At 34.3% G+C, this 20,984-nt stretch overlaps 1 protein-coding gene across 3 annotated transcripts in view; it reads left to right on the plus strand.

Annotated features, from left to right (window-relative positions):
* Positions 1-20,984, plus strand: part of NRDC (nardilysin convertase) — a 96,258-nt gene that overhangs the window by 49,953 nt on the left and 25,321 nt on the right. For all 3 annotated transcript variants that reach the window (XR_011436353.1, XM_001491279.5, XM_070259980.1), the window contains 7 exons: positions 4,995-5,068; positions 10,152-10,247; positions 11,320-11,442; positions 13,324-13,381; positions 15,336-15,409; positions 16,778-16,847; positions 19,799-19,876. Coding sequence is in view for 2 of the 3 variants with exons in the window: in XM_001491279.5 (XP_001491329.1) it covers positions 4,995-5,068; positions 10,152-10,247; positions 11,320-11,442; positions 13,324-13,381; positions 15,336-15,409; positions 16,778-16,847; positions 19,799-19,876 (573 nt within the window). In the remaining variant the exon portion in view is untranslated. The remainder of the gene's footprint in view (positions 1-4,994; positions 5,069-10,151; positions 10,248-11,319; positions 11,443-13,323; positions 13,382-15,335; positions 15,410-16,777; positions 16,848-19,798; positions 19,877-20,984) is intronic.

Raw genomic sequence — 20,984 nt, forward strand, 5'->3', positions numbered from 1 at the left:
ACAACATGAATGAATCTTGAAAACATTATGCTGAGTGAAAGAGGCCAGACACAAAAGGCCCCATAGTGTATGATTCCATTTAAAGAAAATGTCTAGAATAGGCAAATCCATAGAGACCAAAAGTAGATTAGTGGTTGCCAGGGGCTAGGAGGGTGGGGGAATGGCTAATGACTGTTACCAGGTACAGAGTTTATTTTGGGGTAATAAAAATTTTCTGAAACTAAACAATGGTAATGTTTGCACAGTCCTATGAATGTAGTAAAATCCACTTAATTGTGCACTTGAGAGGGGGAATTTTGTGGAATGTGAATTATTTCTCAATGGAAACAACAAACATCTGATAGAGTTTCAAGAAAGCTCAATGTTGGTTCTTTGAAAAAACTGATCAAATAGATGCACCTTTCACGAGACTGGTCAAGGGAAAAGAAGAGAGTATGTGCAAATATCAGGAATGCAAAGGAATGTGATTTATGTTCTTGCGGACAGTAAAAATACAGTAAGCTATTTTGAACAACGTATGCCAGTAAATGAAAAAAGTAGGTGAAGTACCTAAATTCTTAGAAATCTAATTTATAAAACTCACACAGGAGAAATTATAATGAAGAAGTTTGAATAATCTTATAATCATTGAAATGAATCAGCAATGCATAATCTTCTCAAAAATAAACTTGTAGGTTTAGAGTTCTGTAAAAACTTGAATGAAGAAATCATTCTTCTGTAAATTATGAAGGTAGCAAGACCTTGCTATAAGAAAGTGTAATTTAAGAAAAATTATAGACCAGACTACTCACAAACAGCAATGTATAATAAGGATGATATAGCAATACTGAGTTGGGTTCATCCTAGAAATATGAGGGAGGATTAACATTAGAAAATCAATTAATGTAGTTCATCACATTGTCAGATCGGAGAAAAAACATATATAATGTATGTAGAAAAAAAAGTGTGATAAAATTCAGTATCCCTGAAGATGCTGTTAGCAAACAGAGTATAAGGCAACTTTCTTAATGTGATATTTGATGTGTTAAACCAAACCTTATATTTAATGGTGAAACTTTGACAGCTTTCAAGATGAGATCAGGAACAAGACAGATGCAGGTTGTGATTGCTTCTGTTATCATTCTACTAGGCAGGAAAGAAAAATAAGCAAAATACACAACTGTCATAGCAGATGATACAACTGTGAACATAGAAAATCCGAAATCTGCAGATAAATTCTTAACATTAACAGAATTTAGTAACATAGCTTTATATGCAAAATAAAAATGATAATATTTTTAACATATAAAAGTCAATAGTATTTGTATGTAGCAGCAACAGTTAGAAATGGAAATTAAAAACCTTTATAAAAGCTGTAAAAATAATCAAACACTCAGAAATCATTCCAAAAGTTATGTACGAGACCTCTTTTTGTTGTTGTTGTTAGTGTCATCGAGTTAATTTCAACTCCAGTGACCCTGTGTACAGCAGAGTGGAATCCTGCCTGGTCTTTTTGCACCATCCTCTCACCTTCTGCCACTGTATCAGATAGTGCTCCACTGCTATTCATAGGGTTTTTGTGGCCAATTTTTTGGAAGTGCGTGGCCAGGTCCTTCTAGTCTGGAAGCTTCATTGAAACCTGTCTACAATGGGTGACCCTGCTGGCATTTGAAATACCGGTGACATAGCGTTCAGCATCACAGCAACATGCAGCTGCCACACTATGACAACTGTCAGGCAGGTGGTGTGGTTCCATGACTGGAAATGACCCTGGCTGTGGCAGTGAGAGTGCCAACTTAACCACTAGACAACCAGGGCTGGTTTATAAGCCCTCTTTATGGAAAATATGTTAAAACCTTGTTGTAAGATATTAAAGAAGACCTAAATTAATCGAGAGAAATACTATTCATGGATTTGAAGCCTTATTTTTTTAGTCATGTTAGTTTTCTCTAGTTAATGTACAGATTCAGTGATATCGAAACCATAATCTCAGAAGATTTACTTAATTTTAAATAGACAAGCTAATTCTAAAATTTATAAGGAAAGGTAGAGGGCTAAGTATAGCCAAGATAGTTTTGAATTGGAAAAATAACAAGGTAGCAGGAATTGACCTACTAGATACTACTTTGTTTTATAATTAGGACATTGTGGTGTTAGCACAGGGCTAAGCAAAAAGACCAATGGAACAGGACAGAGATACTGGAAATAGACCAACACATATGTGGACACTTGATTTTTGGGAGGGGCAATATGGAGCAATGATGAAAGGACTTTTTAAAGAAGTGATGCCAAGACAGTTGGGCTTCTATAAAGGCAGAAACAAAGTTGATTCCCTACCTCATAACATACACAAAATATCAATTCTAACTGGATTATAGACCAAAAAGTGACAAGTACAACTAAAAGTTTTAGAGATAAATGTGACTTTAGCCTAAGTCAGAATTATCAAACAAGACACAAAAACCACGAACAGAGGAAAAATGGTAGTATGTTATATTCATCAAAAGATACTACACAGTGTGAAAAAGCAAGTATAAAGTGGAAGATTTATTTGCAACACGTATAACAAACGAATTAAATTTAGAATGACTATCATTGATTTTTAATATATCATATCATATATATGAGAGAGATATATAATTATATCATATATAAATGGATAATTATATATATATTACTAGAGTCAACAAGAAAAAATACAACCTAATAGAAAAAAAGCTTTAAACAGGCATTTTATAAAAGAAGAAATTAAAATTATTAATAAATATCTGAAATGGTGTTCAACTTCCTTAGGAATTAGAAAAACGTAAATTAAAACCAGTAGATTTAACTGTCCTAAAAGTTGCAGGAGATTTTAAAGTCTGAAAACACCAAGTAGGGGTGAGGTTTGTGGAGGAACAGAGGAGCTGGAACTGCTGATGCAAGTGTAAGTTGGTAGAGTCCCTTTGGAAAAGTTTGGTACCATCTAGTGATGTAGAACTAATGCATGCATATGCCGTTCCTGAGGAGTTCCTTTCCTACATGTATGTCTAGATAAACTTGTGCTCGTGTGCCCCAGTGCACGTTTATAAGAATGTTTATGACCGAATTGTTTGTAATAGTCCAAGACCAGAACAAGCCCACATGTCCATCAGCAGTAGAATGGATGGATAAATTCATACAGTGGAAAATTATACTGCAATGAAAATAAATGAACCATAGCCACATGTGCCATGATGGATGAATATTAAAAACATAGTATTGTTCAATGAATCCAACATAAATAGTATATACAGGTGTATTTCCACTTATATAAAGTTCAAAAACAAAATGTTGTCTAGAACATGCATTCTCAGTGGAGGTGATATTGTTCACTTTGGTGGCAAAAATGGGTCCCCGGGGGGTGAAAAAATGCTCAATATTATGATGGTTTATGGCGCTCCAAAGCTTAACCCTACCTGGCAAAATCTTTATTATTTACTTTCTCTTTGAGTTTTCTCAAGTAGCATATGAGCACTGACATTGAGTTCATGGAAGATAGACAAAGTGTATGCAAGGTCAGTGCTACAAAACTGGTGGATAAATGATTGGAGGACTTTCAAATCATTGCTTATCTCGAAGTCATTGCTAGAAGTGAGCTCCACTTGCCATTTGGTTGCCAATGGCTGCCTTGTGGATGTTGTTTATATTTGATATTCCATGCCTTTGTGTGTGAATTTGGTTTTTAGAATAAAATAAAAATCTTCTCTGTTCTATTATTTAATGGAACAAAAATTATTCAACCCATCGTTAGTTATACCAAGTACTGAAAAGAAAAAAATATTGAATATCTTAGTGAATCTTGATATCTTAATGAGTATCTAGTAGCTAATTAAGTTAAAAGTTTCTTCTCAGATAAAGCAAAAAAAGTTTATTACATATTGTAGGAAATTAATTTTTTCAATGGTTTTACTTCTGCTGGAAAAATAAATTTTAATTTTTAAAAAATTTAATTGCATCACTGTTATATAAATGGATAATTTGCATATGTACTTTGATGCATCACAATTTAAGTAAATAAATTACATTAAAAACAAATACATTATAAAGTTAAGTGAAATACTATATAGTAGCCTTCAAAATTTTAACTTTTAAAATTTTCTTTAATCATTTATAACCTCCCATTGAATAAAAAGAGTAGGCTTTATACGCTTTTTATTTGTAAAATCATGGATAAACATATAGTATATAAACAGATAGTATGTCTGTGGTACTAAAATTTTATAGGGGAGTGATTAGGAGAAAATTTTTGAAAAGGCGCCTTAGGATTGATGATGAAAAAAAAGATCAAGAAACACTGGTCTAGGGGCCAGCTCGGTGGTGCAGGGGTTGAGTGCGCACGTTCCACTTCGGTGGCCTGGGGGGCACCAGTTAGGATCCCGGGTGTGGACATGGCACTGCTTGTCAGCCATGCTGTGGCAGGCCTTCCACATGTAAAGTAGAGGAAGATGCGCATGGATGTTAGCTCAGGGCCAGTCTTCCTCAGCAAAAAGAGGAGGATTGGCAGCAAATGTTAGCTCAGGGCTGATCTTCCTCACAAAAAAAAAAAAAAAGGAAAAGAAAAGAAACACTGGTCTGGAAATACAGATATATACGTGATAAACCTGTAAAGAAAAGCAGAAGTGATAACCATAATATTCAGGATATTTACTCTGAAGATCAGATAGGTGCTGAGTGCTTCTAGAGTTCTGACGGTAGTCTGTTTCTTGACCTGGGTGGTGGCCACTCAGGTGTTTACCTTATAGTTATAGATTAGTCTGTATATTCATGTTTTACATACTTTTCTGTATGGGTGTTATATTTTATAATGAAAAAAAGTAGTTTGTAGACTTTAAAATATAGAAATGCAGAATACTTACATTTTACATATGCATGATTAGGAGCTAAATCTCCAACTTAGTAAAATTTCTCAATTAGAAATAGACATTGACTGATGAAAAGCTTTTACCGAACGAAAACAGAAATGCTAGGGGTATTTTTATTTATTTATTTTTCAGATGGGCCCAGTTCTTTATCCATCCACTAATGATCAGAGATGCAATTGACCGGGAAGTTGAAGCAGTTGATAGTGGTAAGAGAAGTGCTTTATGTCTTTCCACTTTTTCCTTCGTTCAACCCGTTATTTAGCACATTTATCACTCTTTATCACTAGTGACCATTTTATCTTAATATCATGAAGGGCTAAATTGAAATAGATGTGTCATGTTTATTCCGGAAGCCATTAAATGTCTAATTCAGTATAGATTTAAAATAAATCAAAAGGATGGTAGACTTTAGTTTTTCGACGTTTACTTTTTTGAGGGCTTTACTATAGTGACTAATCTTTTGCAGGACCAGAGCCTAATTCTTAAAGCTAATACTGAGTGTTCAAACTTTAAAAGTTTACATAGTCTTTTTGCATGAAGAGACATTTTCTCTGAGGCTTTATTTTAAGTACCATCTTGATATTTTAAATAGCTTATCCTTTGTTACCTATATGTGTAGGTGCTTTGTGGCTTGAACTTTGGTAGTTCTGAAAACAATTGTGATATATTTATGGATGAGGAAGCTAAATCCCTGAGCAGAAAATGCATTTAATTTTACTTTTTGACAGTTTTCCTTATCTTTTCATATCTTTCTTATCTTTGGGATTTAAAGAATGAAGATCATAAGAAAAACTGTGTGCTGATATAGGGTGAGGCTTGGTTATAGAGCTGTGCCAAAAATAGCTCATAATTGCAGTGTACCAATAAATAGTACCATTGTAGAATAGCCCTGCTTGCTTTACTTTAGCCTTAGAAATACGTAATTCTCTACATGGGGGGACTCCAGTTCATGTAGGTGAGGCTTGGCTTGCAGCAACTGAAAAGGCAAGGTCTCTGTACTTACTCCTCCTTTTGTAGCATTTTCCTCCCTGGCTTGATTCAGTGTCTAGTTCTAATAATGACTTAATGCGTTCACGAGGCTGAGTAAACTGCAGATGGCTAGAAAGAGCCATCTGTCTGGAAGTGAGCAGACTTATGTTATACTTACAGAAATGTCACTAACTCTGGCCCTCAATTTATTTGTAAGAGAGGGTGGGGTGGAGTTAGATTCCTCCCCGCTGTAGTAGCTCCTTGTAACCAAGGATTTATAGTCTTCATTTTTGTTACTTGTCTGCCACAGTGTCTGTTGTATCCTAGGCCCAGATAACTATTTGTTGAGTAGTTGAAAAACCAAAATAACCAAGGAAAACTCCAAAAGCCTTTCCTACTTTCTGAGACCTAGAAACTATTCTCTGTGTCTTAAATGCTTTCAAGTATGTTTTCCTTCATACAGTTTCTAGAGTGCGTTGCAATCAGGGTTTAAAAAATTAAGCCTCTAATTTGATTTTACAGGTTTAATCAGAATATATTTTATTTTGAAATATACAGAAATAGATACATATACACACATATGTATGTGATATATATGTACATACACGCACACATACAATAAGCAGTTTTTGTTTAAAATAAACTTCAGCTAAAGGTGTTTTTTGTTTTTTTCATTATTTGTTTTTGATGATAGGGAGCCTGGATTTCAATTTGTGATCTGATACAAATAGCTAGGTATATATCACTAGTCATTTAACTTTCTAAGTATGAAGGATTTACTTGAGATTAGGGAGGTGAGGGAGCTTTTACATCATAACTGGTGTAATAAACTACTGTAATATTCATTAGCCAGTTTTGAAACTCAATAATCAGATGTTATTTTCTTCTATTCAGATGTGATAGTCTTTCTTCTATCATTCTCATCTTGCTAACATCTTTTTAGTTGTCTGCATGCATGGATGGCTCATTCCACCTAAGAAGAGGTGAAAGGAGATTCAGCTGTCCTGGTAGATTCATCTTCTCATTTTCCTTTTCCTGTATTCCTCTCCACCTGCTTATGGAAGAGATTCTCTCTTTCCTGAGTTTTTAATTTATTACCTAGGTTTTTTTTTTTTGAGGAAGATTAGCCCTGAGCTAACATCTACTGCCAATCCTCCTCTTTTTGCTGAGGAAGACTGGCCCTGAGCTAACATCCATGCCCATCTTCCTCTACTTTATATGTGGGGTGCCTACCACAGCATGGCTTGCCAGGCGGTGTGTGCCATGTCATTACCTGGGATCCGAACCGGTGAACCTCAAGCCGCCAAAGCGGAACGTGCGCACTTAACCTCTGCGCTACTGGACCAACCCCTGATTTATAACCTTGTTTTAACTTCATTACTTTATCACTGTGCCCTGCATTGATAATCTGTCTTTGGTCTATTCTTTCAATGGAGTGGTTATACATGTACATTTATAAGCGTTTATTTGCACAATGTGGATAGGGCTATTCAATGTTTTACAATTTTCTTGAATACATTTAATAACAGAAGCTCGCATAAGTGACCACAGGGTAGATTTTAAAATAGAATTAACATTGCTTAAAGAAGATTGTAGAGAAAAAAATTATTCTTAATGATTAGCTCTTTATTTTAGTAATAGTTCATGCTCTCACATAAACATGTGTAATTGCCTACATAGTATATCTTAGCAATTGAGATCAAAGATATGGCCAAAGCCCTTTTTTATCTAATCAAATGGCAGAGTGTGTTCTGTAAGTGTTCAGATATTTATACTCTGTTTTTATCAGTTGTAGGGGCTCCTAAATCACTTTTTGTCAATATGTTTATATTTCTACTCTGTTAGTTTCCAGTTGCTGGTGTAACAAATTACCAGAGACTTGGTGGCTTAAAATAACACAAATTTATTTTCTTAAACTTTTAGAGGTCAGAAGTCTAAAACGTTTCCTCAGGGCTGCATTCCTTTTGGAGGCTCCAAGGGAGAATCTGTTTCCTTGTCTTTTCCACCTTCTAGATATCACCTGCATTCCTAGGGCATGGCTCCTTTCTCTATCTTAGGAGTCACCAGTGTAGAATCCTCTCTCCTCTCTGACCTCTGCTTCTGTCCTTACATCTTCTCTTGGCTCTGATCCTTTTGCCTTTCTCAGATAAGGAACCTTATGATTACATTGGGACCGCCCAGATAATCCAAGGTGATCTCTGTTTCTCAAGATCCTTAATTAAACTACATGCAAAAGTTCCTTTTACCACATAAGGTAACAGATTCGCTGGCTTTGGAGATTAGTACGTGAACATCTTTGGGGGCCACTATTCAACCTACTGCACTTAATAATGGAGTTGTTTCTCCTGTGTCATAGCCATAGCTTCATATTTTTTATGGAGATTTTTTTATATCTACTCTGTTGAAGTTTTGTATATATTTTTACTGTCTCATACTAGATTTAGACTTCATGGCTTATAATTAATTTATTGAATTAATTTGTTGAATATGCTTGCTTCTGCTTCTTTCCATCCCTACTGTCACTTTAGTTTCCACTCTCGTCACCGAGTATAACAGCGATGGCCCCTAATTGGTTTTCCCATCTCTACTTTTGCTTCCCTTCACTCCATTCTCCACATTTACAGCCAGAATGAACTTACTAACGTCCACATCTGGTAATGTCACTCTCCTTATTAAACATCTACAATGCTTTACCCTTACTCCTATGATAAATAATAATAGCTAACATTTATTGAGCACTTATTGTGTGCATTACTGTGATTGTGATTATCCCCATTATCCTTATTTGACATATAATGAAACTGAGCCTTAGAGGGGTTAAGTAATAAACCCAAAGTGCCAAAGTCAGTCATTTCCCCAAGGATCCAAAGTCAATAATGACTGTATAATACCAAGATCTGTACTTGTACACATGCAATACTACTTCCCAAAGTCTTGCTAAGCTCTTCAAAAATTGTGTCTTCCTTATCTTTTCAGCCTGTTATCTTGCCTCTGCTTTGATTCTGAACGTTATTCAATTATATTGACCTTCTTTCTGTTTTTCAGAGGTGCCATATTCTCTTCCTCTTTTAAATGTTTCTCCTTAGAATGTTTTGTACACTCCCATTTCTACCTCCCTCCCTATTCCCTAGAAAACCCCTGTTTGTCACTCAGGGCTCAGCTTGAGTCATTCCCTGGGAAACCTCTCTCTGTGAGCCCATCCCCCAAATAAATTCATACACAAAAATAAGACAAAATTAGGTTAGATGACAGTCCTCAAATATTTTCGTAATACTCTATGTGTTGTAGCATTTAACCATAGCGAACTGTAATTTCTGCTGGGCTCTAAGCTCCTTCAACTATTGAGCAACTCCGCTGGCCTCGTTGCTGCCTTTGAATTCATTAAGATATTTTTTGTCTTAAAGCCTTTGAATTCATAATTTCCATACCTGGAAGACTTCTCCCACATATTCCTATGACATTATCCTTACTTTGTTTGGATTTCTGCTCACTTGTCACCTCCTCAGAGAGACCTTTATGATCACCCTGTCATCACTCTCATTTCCCTTACCCAGGTTTATTTTTCTTTATAGCACCCATCCCTGATTGACATTATGTTTAGAATCTATTTGTTAGTTTATTTATTTTTAGTCTCCCCTACTTGAATCTAAACTCCTTGAAGGCAGGGACTTGGTTCCTTTTATTCACATTTCTACCTCCAGCAACTAATTCACTAGTACTTGCCACATAGTAGATGTTCAGTAAATATTTGTTAAAGGAAAATATCTTATCTTATTTAATCCTTATAAGAATCCCATGAACTAGGTACTAGTAACTCCATTTTATAGATGCAAAAATAGAATCAGGAAAGTTAGATAGCTTCCTCAAGGTTGTACAGCTTAGTAAATGGCAGAACTTGGATTCTAGCCAAGATATTTCTGACTTCAAAGCAATTGTTCTTAACCATTAATATTTTATTACCAACGTAGTTGGCTTTGGGGGAAATTTAAACAGTATACATGACAAGGTTCCCAGATAACGAAGAATTTGCTTTAACATTTTATTAGTACTTTAATCAGTAAAATCTTGGACATACCGTACTAGAATTGAAACCTTTAGATTGTTAACTACCCTGTTTCATTTGAAAATAAGGAAAACCTCTAAAACCCAAGGTTACAGAATATAAGTCATAGAGCCTGACCTATATCACTTCAGTCTTATAACACATTCCTAAAATTAATTTTTGTTACTTCTCTTCTTTCAGTTCTGTAAGCTTGAATTTCCAGTATAAAGCAGATACTGAATTTCATTTTATTACAAGTGTTTCTTTTAAACTCACAGAATATCAACTTGCAAGACCTTCTGATGCAAACAGAAAGGAAATGTTGTTTGGAAGCCTTGCTAGACCTGGACATCCTATGGGGAAATTTTTTTGGGGTAAGATACTGAATACTTCATCATATTTCATATTTTCTAGTTGATTAAGATTGAGAATATGAAAAGTTGATAAAGAATGGAAGGTTATAAAGGTAGGGTAGCTAAGTACCTTTTACCTTTCAGGGTAGGGTAGATAGCTTTTCAAATAAAAAGGAGTTAAAGCACGTCTGTATTTGGTTCTCTAACATTGGCTATATCAGGAATAGCACCTAACATTTTGTGAATGCTTTCTGGGTGCCAGATACTCTGCTAGCACAACATGAATGATTGCATTCAATCAGCATAACAGAGTTATGAACCGGGCACCATTATCATCTCCATTTAAAGACAAAGAAACAGGCTCAAGGAAGTTATTTAATTTGCTTAAATCACACAGTGTGGATGTGGGATTTGAACCTGTCTTTATCTGATTATAAAGTCTGTGCATTACCTAAACCTGACATTTCCATTTATCAACAGAGATTCAGCAGTGATTTCTCTAATAGTTTTTGAGCTGTGACCTAATTTTGTTTGACTGCTAAGCTGTATAAATGGTATCTGTTTTTCATAATGGCTTTTTCTTAGTGTTAGCATTCAGTTATAGCCTCATATTAATCCGCTTGACCATAAAGTAGAATATGGGATAAGTTCATCTAAATGGTACTTCGTTCAAAGGATGTTTTGCTTCCCTGTGTATTTTGTACAGATATATACATTTTTATATGACATCCTTGCTTTCTATGATTTATTTTTAAGAATTATGCAGAATATTAGTAAAATAATTCAGAGGTAAAACCTGAATTGAATACTAGAGTAATTATTAAGAAAGAAAGCTTAAGGCAATTACTGTTGTTAAGACATTGCCAATGAGAGGTTAATTCTTTGTGTGTTAAAATATACTTCAGAATTGTTTCTTGTGAATTTTTGTCTTATATTAATGTTGTTATTATTATTATTACACACTGGTTCAATATTCTTGAGTACTTGGGTTTCTTTACTAGCTATGTATAGTAGTAGAGCATGAATTGTTGGTGTAGAAACTTTTAACAAAGTAAACTTAGTTGTTTCTATAGTCTTTTTCATCTTTTTACAGGAAATGCTGAGACTCTCAAACATGAGCCAAAAAGGAATAATATTGATACACATGCTAGATTGAGAGAATTCTGGATGCGTTACTACTCTGCTCATTACATGACTTTAGTGGTTCAATCCAAAGGTAATATTGTGGCCCTTAGAATTACTCTGACGTAGTGCTTTCTTAAGATTTGTTTGCTGTGATTAGTGTTGCAGTGCACTGTTAATTATTTTAGTGCTCAACCCTAATATGAACTAAAGGAAATCAGGATTTGGAGAAGTCATATAGCAAGTAGAAAAGCTCAGAAAAGCACAAAATCATCTGATTCTCAGGCAAATGTTTTTTCTCTTATAGATACATGTTTTATCTCTAGGTGAGTCTGTGAGTATACTAATGTACTAATAGGTCATGAATTGGTTTTTTAAGCCACATTCAGCTGCTGTCTCTGTTATCTCTTATTTTGCATTTAATCTACATTCATCATGAACTCTTATAGGGCAAGATATCAGTCTTTTCATCCTTACGTGGAGTCTGGCTTTAGTAATTGAAACTCCTCATAGTGATGATAGCAGAAGTATGTTAAATGTAAAATACTGATCAATATCTACTCTTTTGCTCCTTTTATCATTATCTTCAATAACTTAAGTGGACCTTTTCTCATTAAAGAAGTCATGGTAGCTTTCTTTTGTTTTCTTTGCATTTCAGTCTCCTTAGGCTATTTTTCAAAGTCAATCAGTTGTTAAACTGCTCGTTTTTGACATATCATATAGTTTGCACATTTCTTTTTGAAAAAGTAATCCTCTCACCCTACTGTGATTCTCCCTTCTACACAATTTTATTCTCTCATTGTTAAAATTAAGATCAGAGCTGCTTGGCACTTAAATATAAGCCATTTTTGTATTTAGGATCAAACTTAGTCCACTAAAGTTGACTTGAATGTAAAGTTATGGATATGGTATGGTAGATTCTTTTGTTCAAACTACAAATGTGTCCTAGATTCCTTTTAGAGCATTTGTTAAAATAGGTAATTCCGTATTCAATATGTAATATTAATTTATGATTTTTAATTAATTATTGTTTCCAAATCTGTCATGAACATGCATTTTTCTTCAACTAGGTATTGTTTTCTTTTACGTTCTTTTCCTTTGTGATGACAAACATAAGCGCATATTAATGCTTGTTGCAAATTTCTAAAGTAAGCCCCAGATATTAGATAAGAGAACCTTGTACAACCTAGATTCAATTGATTTTTGGAGCTTTAGCATTTATTATACCATTTAAGAGTGAAACATCTGGATAAATAGTATAGAATAAATTCAGAACTTGGTAAGTCTAATTTGCAACTTGTGTTTTATGTACTGGGGCTTCTGATTTGAGGGTTAATAAAACTCATGTGTCTGGTGGACCTAACAGATACTATCCAGTGATGGTAATGAGTCACTGGGATGAAGCTAAAAGGTTTCCTTTTTCACTTAGATCTTCTGTTTTACTAGAAATTTCAAAAGAATATTTTATGAAAGATAAGAAAAGAATCAGAAGATAGAAATCATGTAATATGAAACCTAGTAAGAAGACTTATGGATTAAAACCTCAGCAAGTATAAATTAATGTAAGATAAATGGACTATAAAAGTACTGATGAGATGCCAAGAAGGATCAGTGTAGTGTGAGTTAAATAGGGAGAAACCTTCCTAGAGGAAGCAAGTTTTGGAATGGGGTAGGTTGATGGTGGTGTATTCTTATCTCTTGGCCCTTCACACTAGCCTAATGATAAAATTTTTTTTTGTATGTGTGCTTTTTCTAACACGAAGAAATAAAGGAGTCTGACAAAATTATATGTATCTTGAGGTTTTCTTAACTACTGTTATTTTTCCTGTTACTCATTACTGGTTAAGGAGTGGCAAGTAATGCCCAAATTAAAGTATCCTTTTGTTTTATAAAGATCTATGAGAAATCTAATTGCATTTCTACCTTGAATAACAACATTGCATTTCCCTGTCTCCTCCCTGCCCTCCCCTCTAAGAAACACTGGATACCTTGGAAAAGTGGGTGACGGAAATCTTCTCTCAGATACCAAACAAGTAAGACAGTTATTTTCATAAGACATACACATTTAGAGTTAAAGAAGCCATATCTTCTTGTATGGGTCCAAAGGTTTTTGTGGGTTTTTTTTGTTTATTTTTTAAACGGGTACTTAAGACCTAAAGTGGTTTCCTGCAGCATTAGAGCAGGAAAACTAAGATGAGAACCCAAGTTTCCACAGTTTCTGTAGTTCAAAATTTATGAGCTTGTAAACTTATAGTAAGCAGTAATTCTGAAGAATATATGCCTCCTTTTACATTTATTCAGAGCTTTTCTGTTACTGTGCAAAGTGTTTGACACTGTGTTGTGAAAGCAAGTATTATATTGAGGGGCAGAATGTAAATATGCTTGTACCCCTACCTTGGAACAGATTGTGTTCTGAAAGTTTGTTTTTTAAGTCAGTTGTTTGGAACTTCAAATGGTTTTCCCCATAAAAGAAATAATCTGATAGATGATGATTGACTTTGCATACTGCCTGAAAAGTCTATTTCGTATAGTTGAACCAAATTATCTTTTATTAGAAATTGTCTATAGGATTCCAGTTCAGAAAGCTACTATTTTTTGTCCATCTCAAATTTATCGCAGTAATACAAATATTTAAAATACACTTTATTGTTACATTTTTGTTACAAAGAATACAAAAAATTTAATTCTGAAGCAATTAAATCTTTCTTCCCACTCATAGCAGTTTGCATTTTAGTAAAATAAATGAAGTCAGATTGTTTTTCTTGCATCAGGTGAGTAAGCTAGACTTTTTCCAGTTCCTCGTTCCAAGAGATATTGTTTTAAATTTATGAAAGAAAAATTAGATTTAAAAATATTAGAACAGAGGCCTGTGTGGTGGCATAGAGGTTAAGTTCGTGCACTCCACTTCAGTGGCCCAGGGTTGGCAGGTTTGGATCTCAGGCATGGACCTACACACCACTCATCAAGCCATGCTGTGGTGGTGTCCCATGTACAAAATATGGAGGAAGATTGGCATAGATGTTAGCTCAGCGATAATCTTTCTCAAGGCGAAAAAAGAGGACGATTGGTAACAGATGTTAGCTCAGCAATAATCTTCCTCACTAAAAAAGAAAAAAAAATTAGAATAATTTGTAATAACAACTGAGTGGTTATTGTTATTTGCCTCTATGTAAATTTCCATTGGTAATTAGCAGTGCTTTTTATGTATGGAAAGATAATGAAAGCCATGCCAAAGTTGTGGGATTGTTTTGTTTGTTTTGACAAGAAATGAGCGTGAGCTATGGAAATGACAAATGGCAGATTGAAACGTGTTTTACTGTGAAGCTTTACTAATAAAATCAGAGGTATATTGAATAGAGGCATTCATTAGGTCCTTTCAATCCCTGATAAGCATTTTTAAAAATTCTCTTAAATATTATTCACTAATAACTTTGGTTCCTTAATCAGACAGGTTAAAAAGTCTTCTAGGTATTTAATCCTAATTCATGTTGACCATGTTTTAGGAGAAATATTAGCAACAATATCTTCAGCCAGATGGGAAGCCTCTAAGAGAATCCGTGTTTTTTAAATACCACAGTGCCTAATATAGTGCTTTATACCTAATAATCACTCCATATTTATTTGTCGAATTAAAAAAATATCTCAAGTATGTTTTGTTTCTGAAATGGCTTTGTATCGGAGGAGAACTGAAGTTGGATGGGGCTGCTAGAGGCAATAAATATTGGGAGGGGAGATCTCTTCAATTCATTGTTTTCTATCTCTTGTCAGTTTTAAAGGCATTTGCGTTATTGAGACTGGGGTTAAGAATAGGTTGTTTAGTTAGGATTTTGCGGCTTTGTTGCCCTCTATTCGTTTGTGCCTAGAGAATGCTTTTCAGCCAGGAGTATCTAGAATAGATTATAAATACCTATCAGTTAGGCGCCCCTAAAGATGCTGCTTATAAAGGCTTTTGCCAATTAAATTTTAATGTATTTGTTTTATTTTCAGTGGGTTACCCAAACCAAACTTTGGCCATTTAACGGATCCATTTGACACACCAGCATTTAACAAACTTTATAGAGGTTCGTGAACCAAAGGTTTAAAACTGTTTGAAATAACTTCAGCACATTCTCTAAAACTTAATTGAGGCTGCCAATTTTCTTTTAAAATGAGAACAGAAAGTACAGTTGGGTTGGAAAGGGAGTAGATGGACAGTGGAGATCCAATTAATGACAGGTGGCAGGCCACTAACTGGCAGCAGATTGATTGGTCTGGGACCTGCTGCTGCTTCAGTCTGTTTCATGCTTTCTTCCTATTTTCCCCTTGTTCATTTTGTTCTTTGGTTTTTTGTTTCTTTCCTATTTCATTTGATCTATATTCTCTTTTTTGCCTTTAAAGAGAGAAAAATAGAAGAGGGGAAAACACTTTGGAAAGCGTTTCTTTTATCTTCATTATACAAACAATTTTTGTTAAAGAAAAATTTGAAGTGTGAAGAAATAGGGGGAAAAATCACCCTTAAATCTTACCATCCAGAGAAATCATTTTGGCAAGTTTCCTTCTGAGTTTCTATAGGTATATTTTCTTAATGTAGTTGAGATTATAAAGAATGTACACTTCTATCTCTTGATTTTTTCATTTAATGTTATATTTGTAATAACTGCCCAGTGAGCCATTACATGGTTATGCTCTACTTTACTTAACAATTTGCCCATAGTGAATATTGCAGAAACATTCTTAATTCACCCTTTCTCTTTCCTTGCTCTTTTTATCATGGTAGATTTTTTTCTCTTTCTCCTAATTGCCTAGGTATTCCCTCCTCCTCCTCCTTTACTCCACTGCCAGTCTCTTTCCTCTGATCAATGATTGTTTTGTCATACCCTTTATCTGCTGCTGGCTCCATTCTATCTAAGCTGACTCTTCCCAGAGGCAACTTATTTTTGGTTGTATTCTTTCTGGCTTTAGATTGACTCTTCATAGAATCATAGAATAATAACACTGGGAAGAATCTTAGAGCTACTTCAGCCTAACCCACTCACCATACCATAAGATAACAGATTCAGAAAGATTTAAAGGCAAGTGTTTTTTCTCAAGGTCATGTAAACACATATAACAAGAGAGAGTGTAGGGCTGGATTTCAGTCATGGGTCTCCTGACTCCTAGTCCTGTATCCTTTCTTGCAAGAAGGGATCCATCTTTAGGAGCATTTCATATTTTAATAGTTCTTTTATCCGTAGTTTCTCTACGTGTGAAACCAGATTGAAAATAAATTTATGAAAATTGCATTATGCAAATTGGAAAATTGGCAACTTGAAATAATAATTGCATTGTATTTAACCTTCCCATGTTTATTGGAGGATGAAATATATTGAATTTAAAAAATTTTTGTGTGACGTAGTAAAAATTATGGAGAAACACTTATGTATGTTCTTTTGAAAAATATTTTTGTTTAGTTGTTCCAATCAGAAAAATTCATGCTCTGACCATCACATGGGCACTTCCTCCTCAACAGCAGCATTACAGGTAAGAGTTCAAGGGCAAATTTACTCCATTAGATACTGAGTGAGGGTCATATTTTTAAAGCATGCTAAATGGTTTACGTTTGAGAGTTCTGGTTTTTTAAACACAAGTAATGTGATAAACTGCGACCTCACTGGATTTTTCAAGCCTTCTATATATTTAATGTCGTCTTGGGTATAAAAACTAGGATTTTCTTATAACTAGTTGCCTTTCCTGAGTCTTTGAAAGTAAGTATCTTAGTGTGAATGCTAACTTCTGTAATTATTTTCCTTAGTACATTGAGCACAAAAATATATAAGCTTATGATTTATTTGTCAGTGGTGACCATTTAGTTTGATCCTGTCAAAAGTAAAGTTAAATAATTTTTAGCCTGGAAAAGGACTGCAGCATAAATCTCAAGGACTTACTTCTATGAGTTAGGAGTGAGTTAGGGCAGATTTATACCATTTAGGAAAACATTTCAACTTATTTATGGTATCTTATATGAGCAATATAGCATAGGCCAAGAAGTTCTTTAAACATAAGGATCAATCAGTGCCTACAAATGCTTTTCTACTTAGAAAGAAATGGTAATGGACTCGTAAAAATTTAACTTATTTTTTAAAACCATCACCAACAAAGTAAAACCATGAGGACACACACATAAGCAGAAGGAAGGACAGTAATGTATATTGCTTAAGCTCAGTAAAAATGCTTTTTTTCACGTATATGTTAGAATATTCAATCAATCAAGTCCCATAAAGTTAACATGAATGGTATGCCTCCAGTGAGAAAGCAGAGAACATGTGTATTGTCTGCTTGCTTGTGGTGTAAGGATAATATAGGAAAAAGTAGTGTACATTGATTGTCTGGTTATGTTAGAGTGTCCCCAAAAGTGTTAAAATTATTATATGCACATTTAAAAATTTATTCTATTTGTTTTAAATGTTTACTATAAAAATAATTCGTGCTTGGGGGCTGGCCCCGTGGCCAAGTGGTTAAAGTTCCACATGCTCCACTTTGGCAGCCCAGGTTCACGGGTTCAGATCCTGGGTGCAGACCTACTGCACTCATCAGCCATGCTGTGGAGGCATCCCACATACAAAGTAGAGGAAAATTGGCACAGATGTTAGCCCAGGGCTAATCCTCCTCAAGCAAAAAAAAAAAAAAAAAAAGAGGATTGGCAATGGTTGTTAGCTCAGGGCAAATCTTCCTCACACACAAAAAATAATAATAATAATATTACACACTTGTAAAATATTGGAATAGGATGAAAGAGTATTAAGTAAAAAGTAAAGCTGTGCTTCTCCTTTCCTTTGTCTCTGTCCTCAAAGATATGCCCAACATTAATAATTCATGTCTAGGGGCCGGCCCAGTGGCGCAGCGGTTAAGTTTACGCGTTCCACTACTTGGCGGCCTGGGGTTCGCCAGTTCGGATCCCGGGTGCGGACATGGCACTGCTTGGCAAAAGACATGCTGTGGTAGGCGTCCCACGTATAAAGTAGAGGAAGATGGGCATGGATGTTAGCTCAGGGCCAGTCTTCCTCAGCAAAAAGAGGAGGATTGACAGTAGTTAGCTCAGGGTTAATCTTCCTCAAAAAAAAAAAAAATTTATGTATAGCTTTCAGACATTAAAATAATATAAAACATATCTTTATGGAAATGGAATTATACTATATATACACACTATTCTTCCCTTTTTTGGGGGGCAATGCTTATTTTCTCAATTAATAAAGCCTTGTTTATCCTCTGATTACTAAGGTAATTCATTGTGGAAATCAGGAAAATTACTAAAACGTAGAAAAAAAGTTATCCATGATTCTCTTTTTCAAAGACTATTAACATTTCTTTATGTTTCCATCCAGTTATTTTTTTTATGGACTGTTTATTTCTTTTAATATGACATTCATCATGAGTCATTTTGAATCCCCAAATATGTGAATTCCCAGTAAGTAAGCTTTTCTGGGGAGCCGTTTTTTACAAAGAAGTAAGTGTTTATCCCTCCAGTTACCAGATACAGTACAGTTAGCCTTGTGCAGATGTAAATGTTGTGTAATTAACTGGGTTCATTCTGAACGGATTTGTTCCCCTACATCAGTCTTGGTATAGATGTAATTCAAATTTATATTTTAAACGATGTTGTCTGGCCTTTAGGGATTGCTTAACATAGTTCAATTCATAATATAATATCTTGACTTTTATGAGTTTACTGAATAAATTCTATAAACTAATTTTAAAATTTAAGAATGTTTAGATTTCCTAACTCGATTTTTCTGTATATTTTTGTTTTAATAGGAGTACATTTTTGAAATTATAACAGAAACCAGTGATAAAGGACAATTTGAATAGCATATATATAACTACTCATACTATGAAAATATATTATTATATAATGAGGCATTTTTACATCTGTTATTGCATTTCCATGAAAACTATGAGTAGGTATTAGGCAAGTGAAGAGAAAAAGAAAAATATGGTCAAGTCTCTTGCTCGAGATTATGCATTTACTTAAAGGAAAAGCTAAAACTACAAGTTAGATTTTCTGACCCTTAAAGCAACACATTTCAGTTTACCATAGATCCTGATGCAATGCTGAAAGCTTTTACAGATACAGAGTGATTCATATCTGTATTAGGTTGTAAAATGATAAAGAAGCTATGTTATTCTTGTTTTGGGTGAAATAAAAGTGAAAGATTTTCCTGTGAAAATAAGTAAGTTTGGTGTCTAAGAGAAAAAGTAGTAGTCTTAAATTTTGAAATGACTGTACTCTTTAAGTGATTTCAGCTGAGAAAGTTGAATTTTACTGTGTTTTCTGTTTTATCTTGCTGTTGCAAATTATAACTTCATGTTTAGTGGAATTTATGTGAGAATAAGTTTATAATCATATTCTCAAATATCATAGTCTTAAAAATAAGATTTTTTGGTGTATGTGTACCTCAATTTTAAAATTTCTGACCTCAATATTTTTTTTAAAGGGTGAAGCCACTTCATTATATCTCTTGGCTGGTTGGACATGAAGGCAAAGGCAGCATTCTTTCTTACCTTAGAAAAAAGCAAGTATTCAATTAATAAGTATTTTCAGTATAGCAGTCTCTGAAAAATAATAGACACTAAGTGTTACATAACCTATTCTTTTCTCTTTTTGCTTTATTTGCCAGGAAGCCTAAAATCAAATCTAATACTCAATTATAGTCAATTTAATAACCTAGATTATTGTAACAACCATATTATATTTGTAAATTTCCTTAGAAGCCACCTTTTAGCACATATTGGGAGTAGTTGTGCACAAAATTTTAAAAATCATAACTAAACTAATAGATTCTAGAATTTTAGCACATATTGGGAGTAGTTGTACACAAAATTTTAAAAATCATAACTAAACTAATAGATTCTAGAATTACAAAAAAGATTAGCTCTAATCAAGAATTTAGATTTGAATGCTGAGAAGGTCGATTATTTAATGCTGTGCACCTTCAGGCATTCCTAACCCAAAAGATGGACTTTAACAAAAACGTCACTGGGCAGATAAATCATAATAAACAGGTGGGACTGTGAACTGTATGTTCAGCTTTGTTAGCAGAGTGTTTCCTAATGCATTTAAGCACTTGTTTAAGTTGCCTAGCCAAATAATAGACATATAACTTTAGAATCAGGACTGATATGTTAATGTAATTTATTGTTCGATTTTTCTGTACACTAATTCAAGACTGGAAAGGTAGATGAGACATGTAAATAAGTACTTTAATACATTGATGTGTAACAGAACATTCAAAGAAAGCTGAAAGGTCAAGGTTATTATGAAAGAATAAACTAATGATATTGGGTCCATATGTGTCTTACACAATAAATGTAATATGCTTTGAGATGTGCACAACCTTTCTACTTTACTGAACTTTATTAACATTTCAAATTCTACCTTCTGGCTTCTTCCCTCTTCATTTTAGGTTTTCAGGATTATTCTAGTTAGGTAAAGATACAGTCTCATTGCTTCTTTCCTAGACAACCTATGTAGGTTAGCTGATAATCTCAGAGCTCACTTGACAGTCTTTCAAGTAGGGATGTATCTGAAGTGTTTTAAGGCTCCTCTTGGGAGACAGGTTCAAAAAGGGATGAGTGGTGGCCGGCCCTTTGGCGCAGCGGTTAAGTGCACACGTTCCACTT

The sequence above is a fragment of the Equus caballus genome, chromosome 2, assembly GCF_041296265.1.
Source record: "Equus caballus isolate H_3958 breed thoroughbred chromosome 2, TB-T2T, whole genome shotgun sequence".
Lineage (NCBI taxonomy): Eukaryota > Metazoa > Chordata > Mammalia > Perissodactyla > Equidae > Equus > Equus caballus.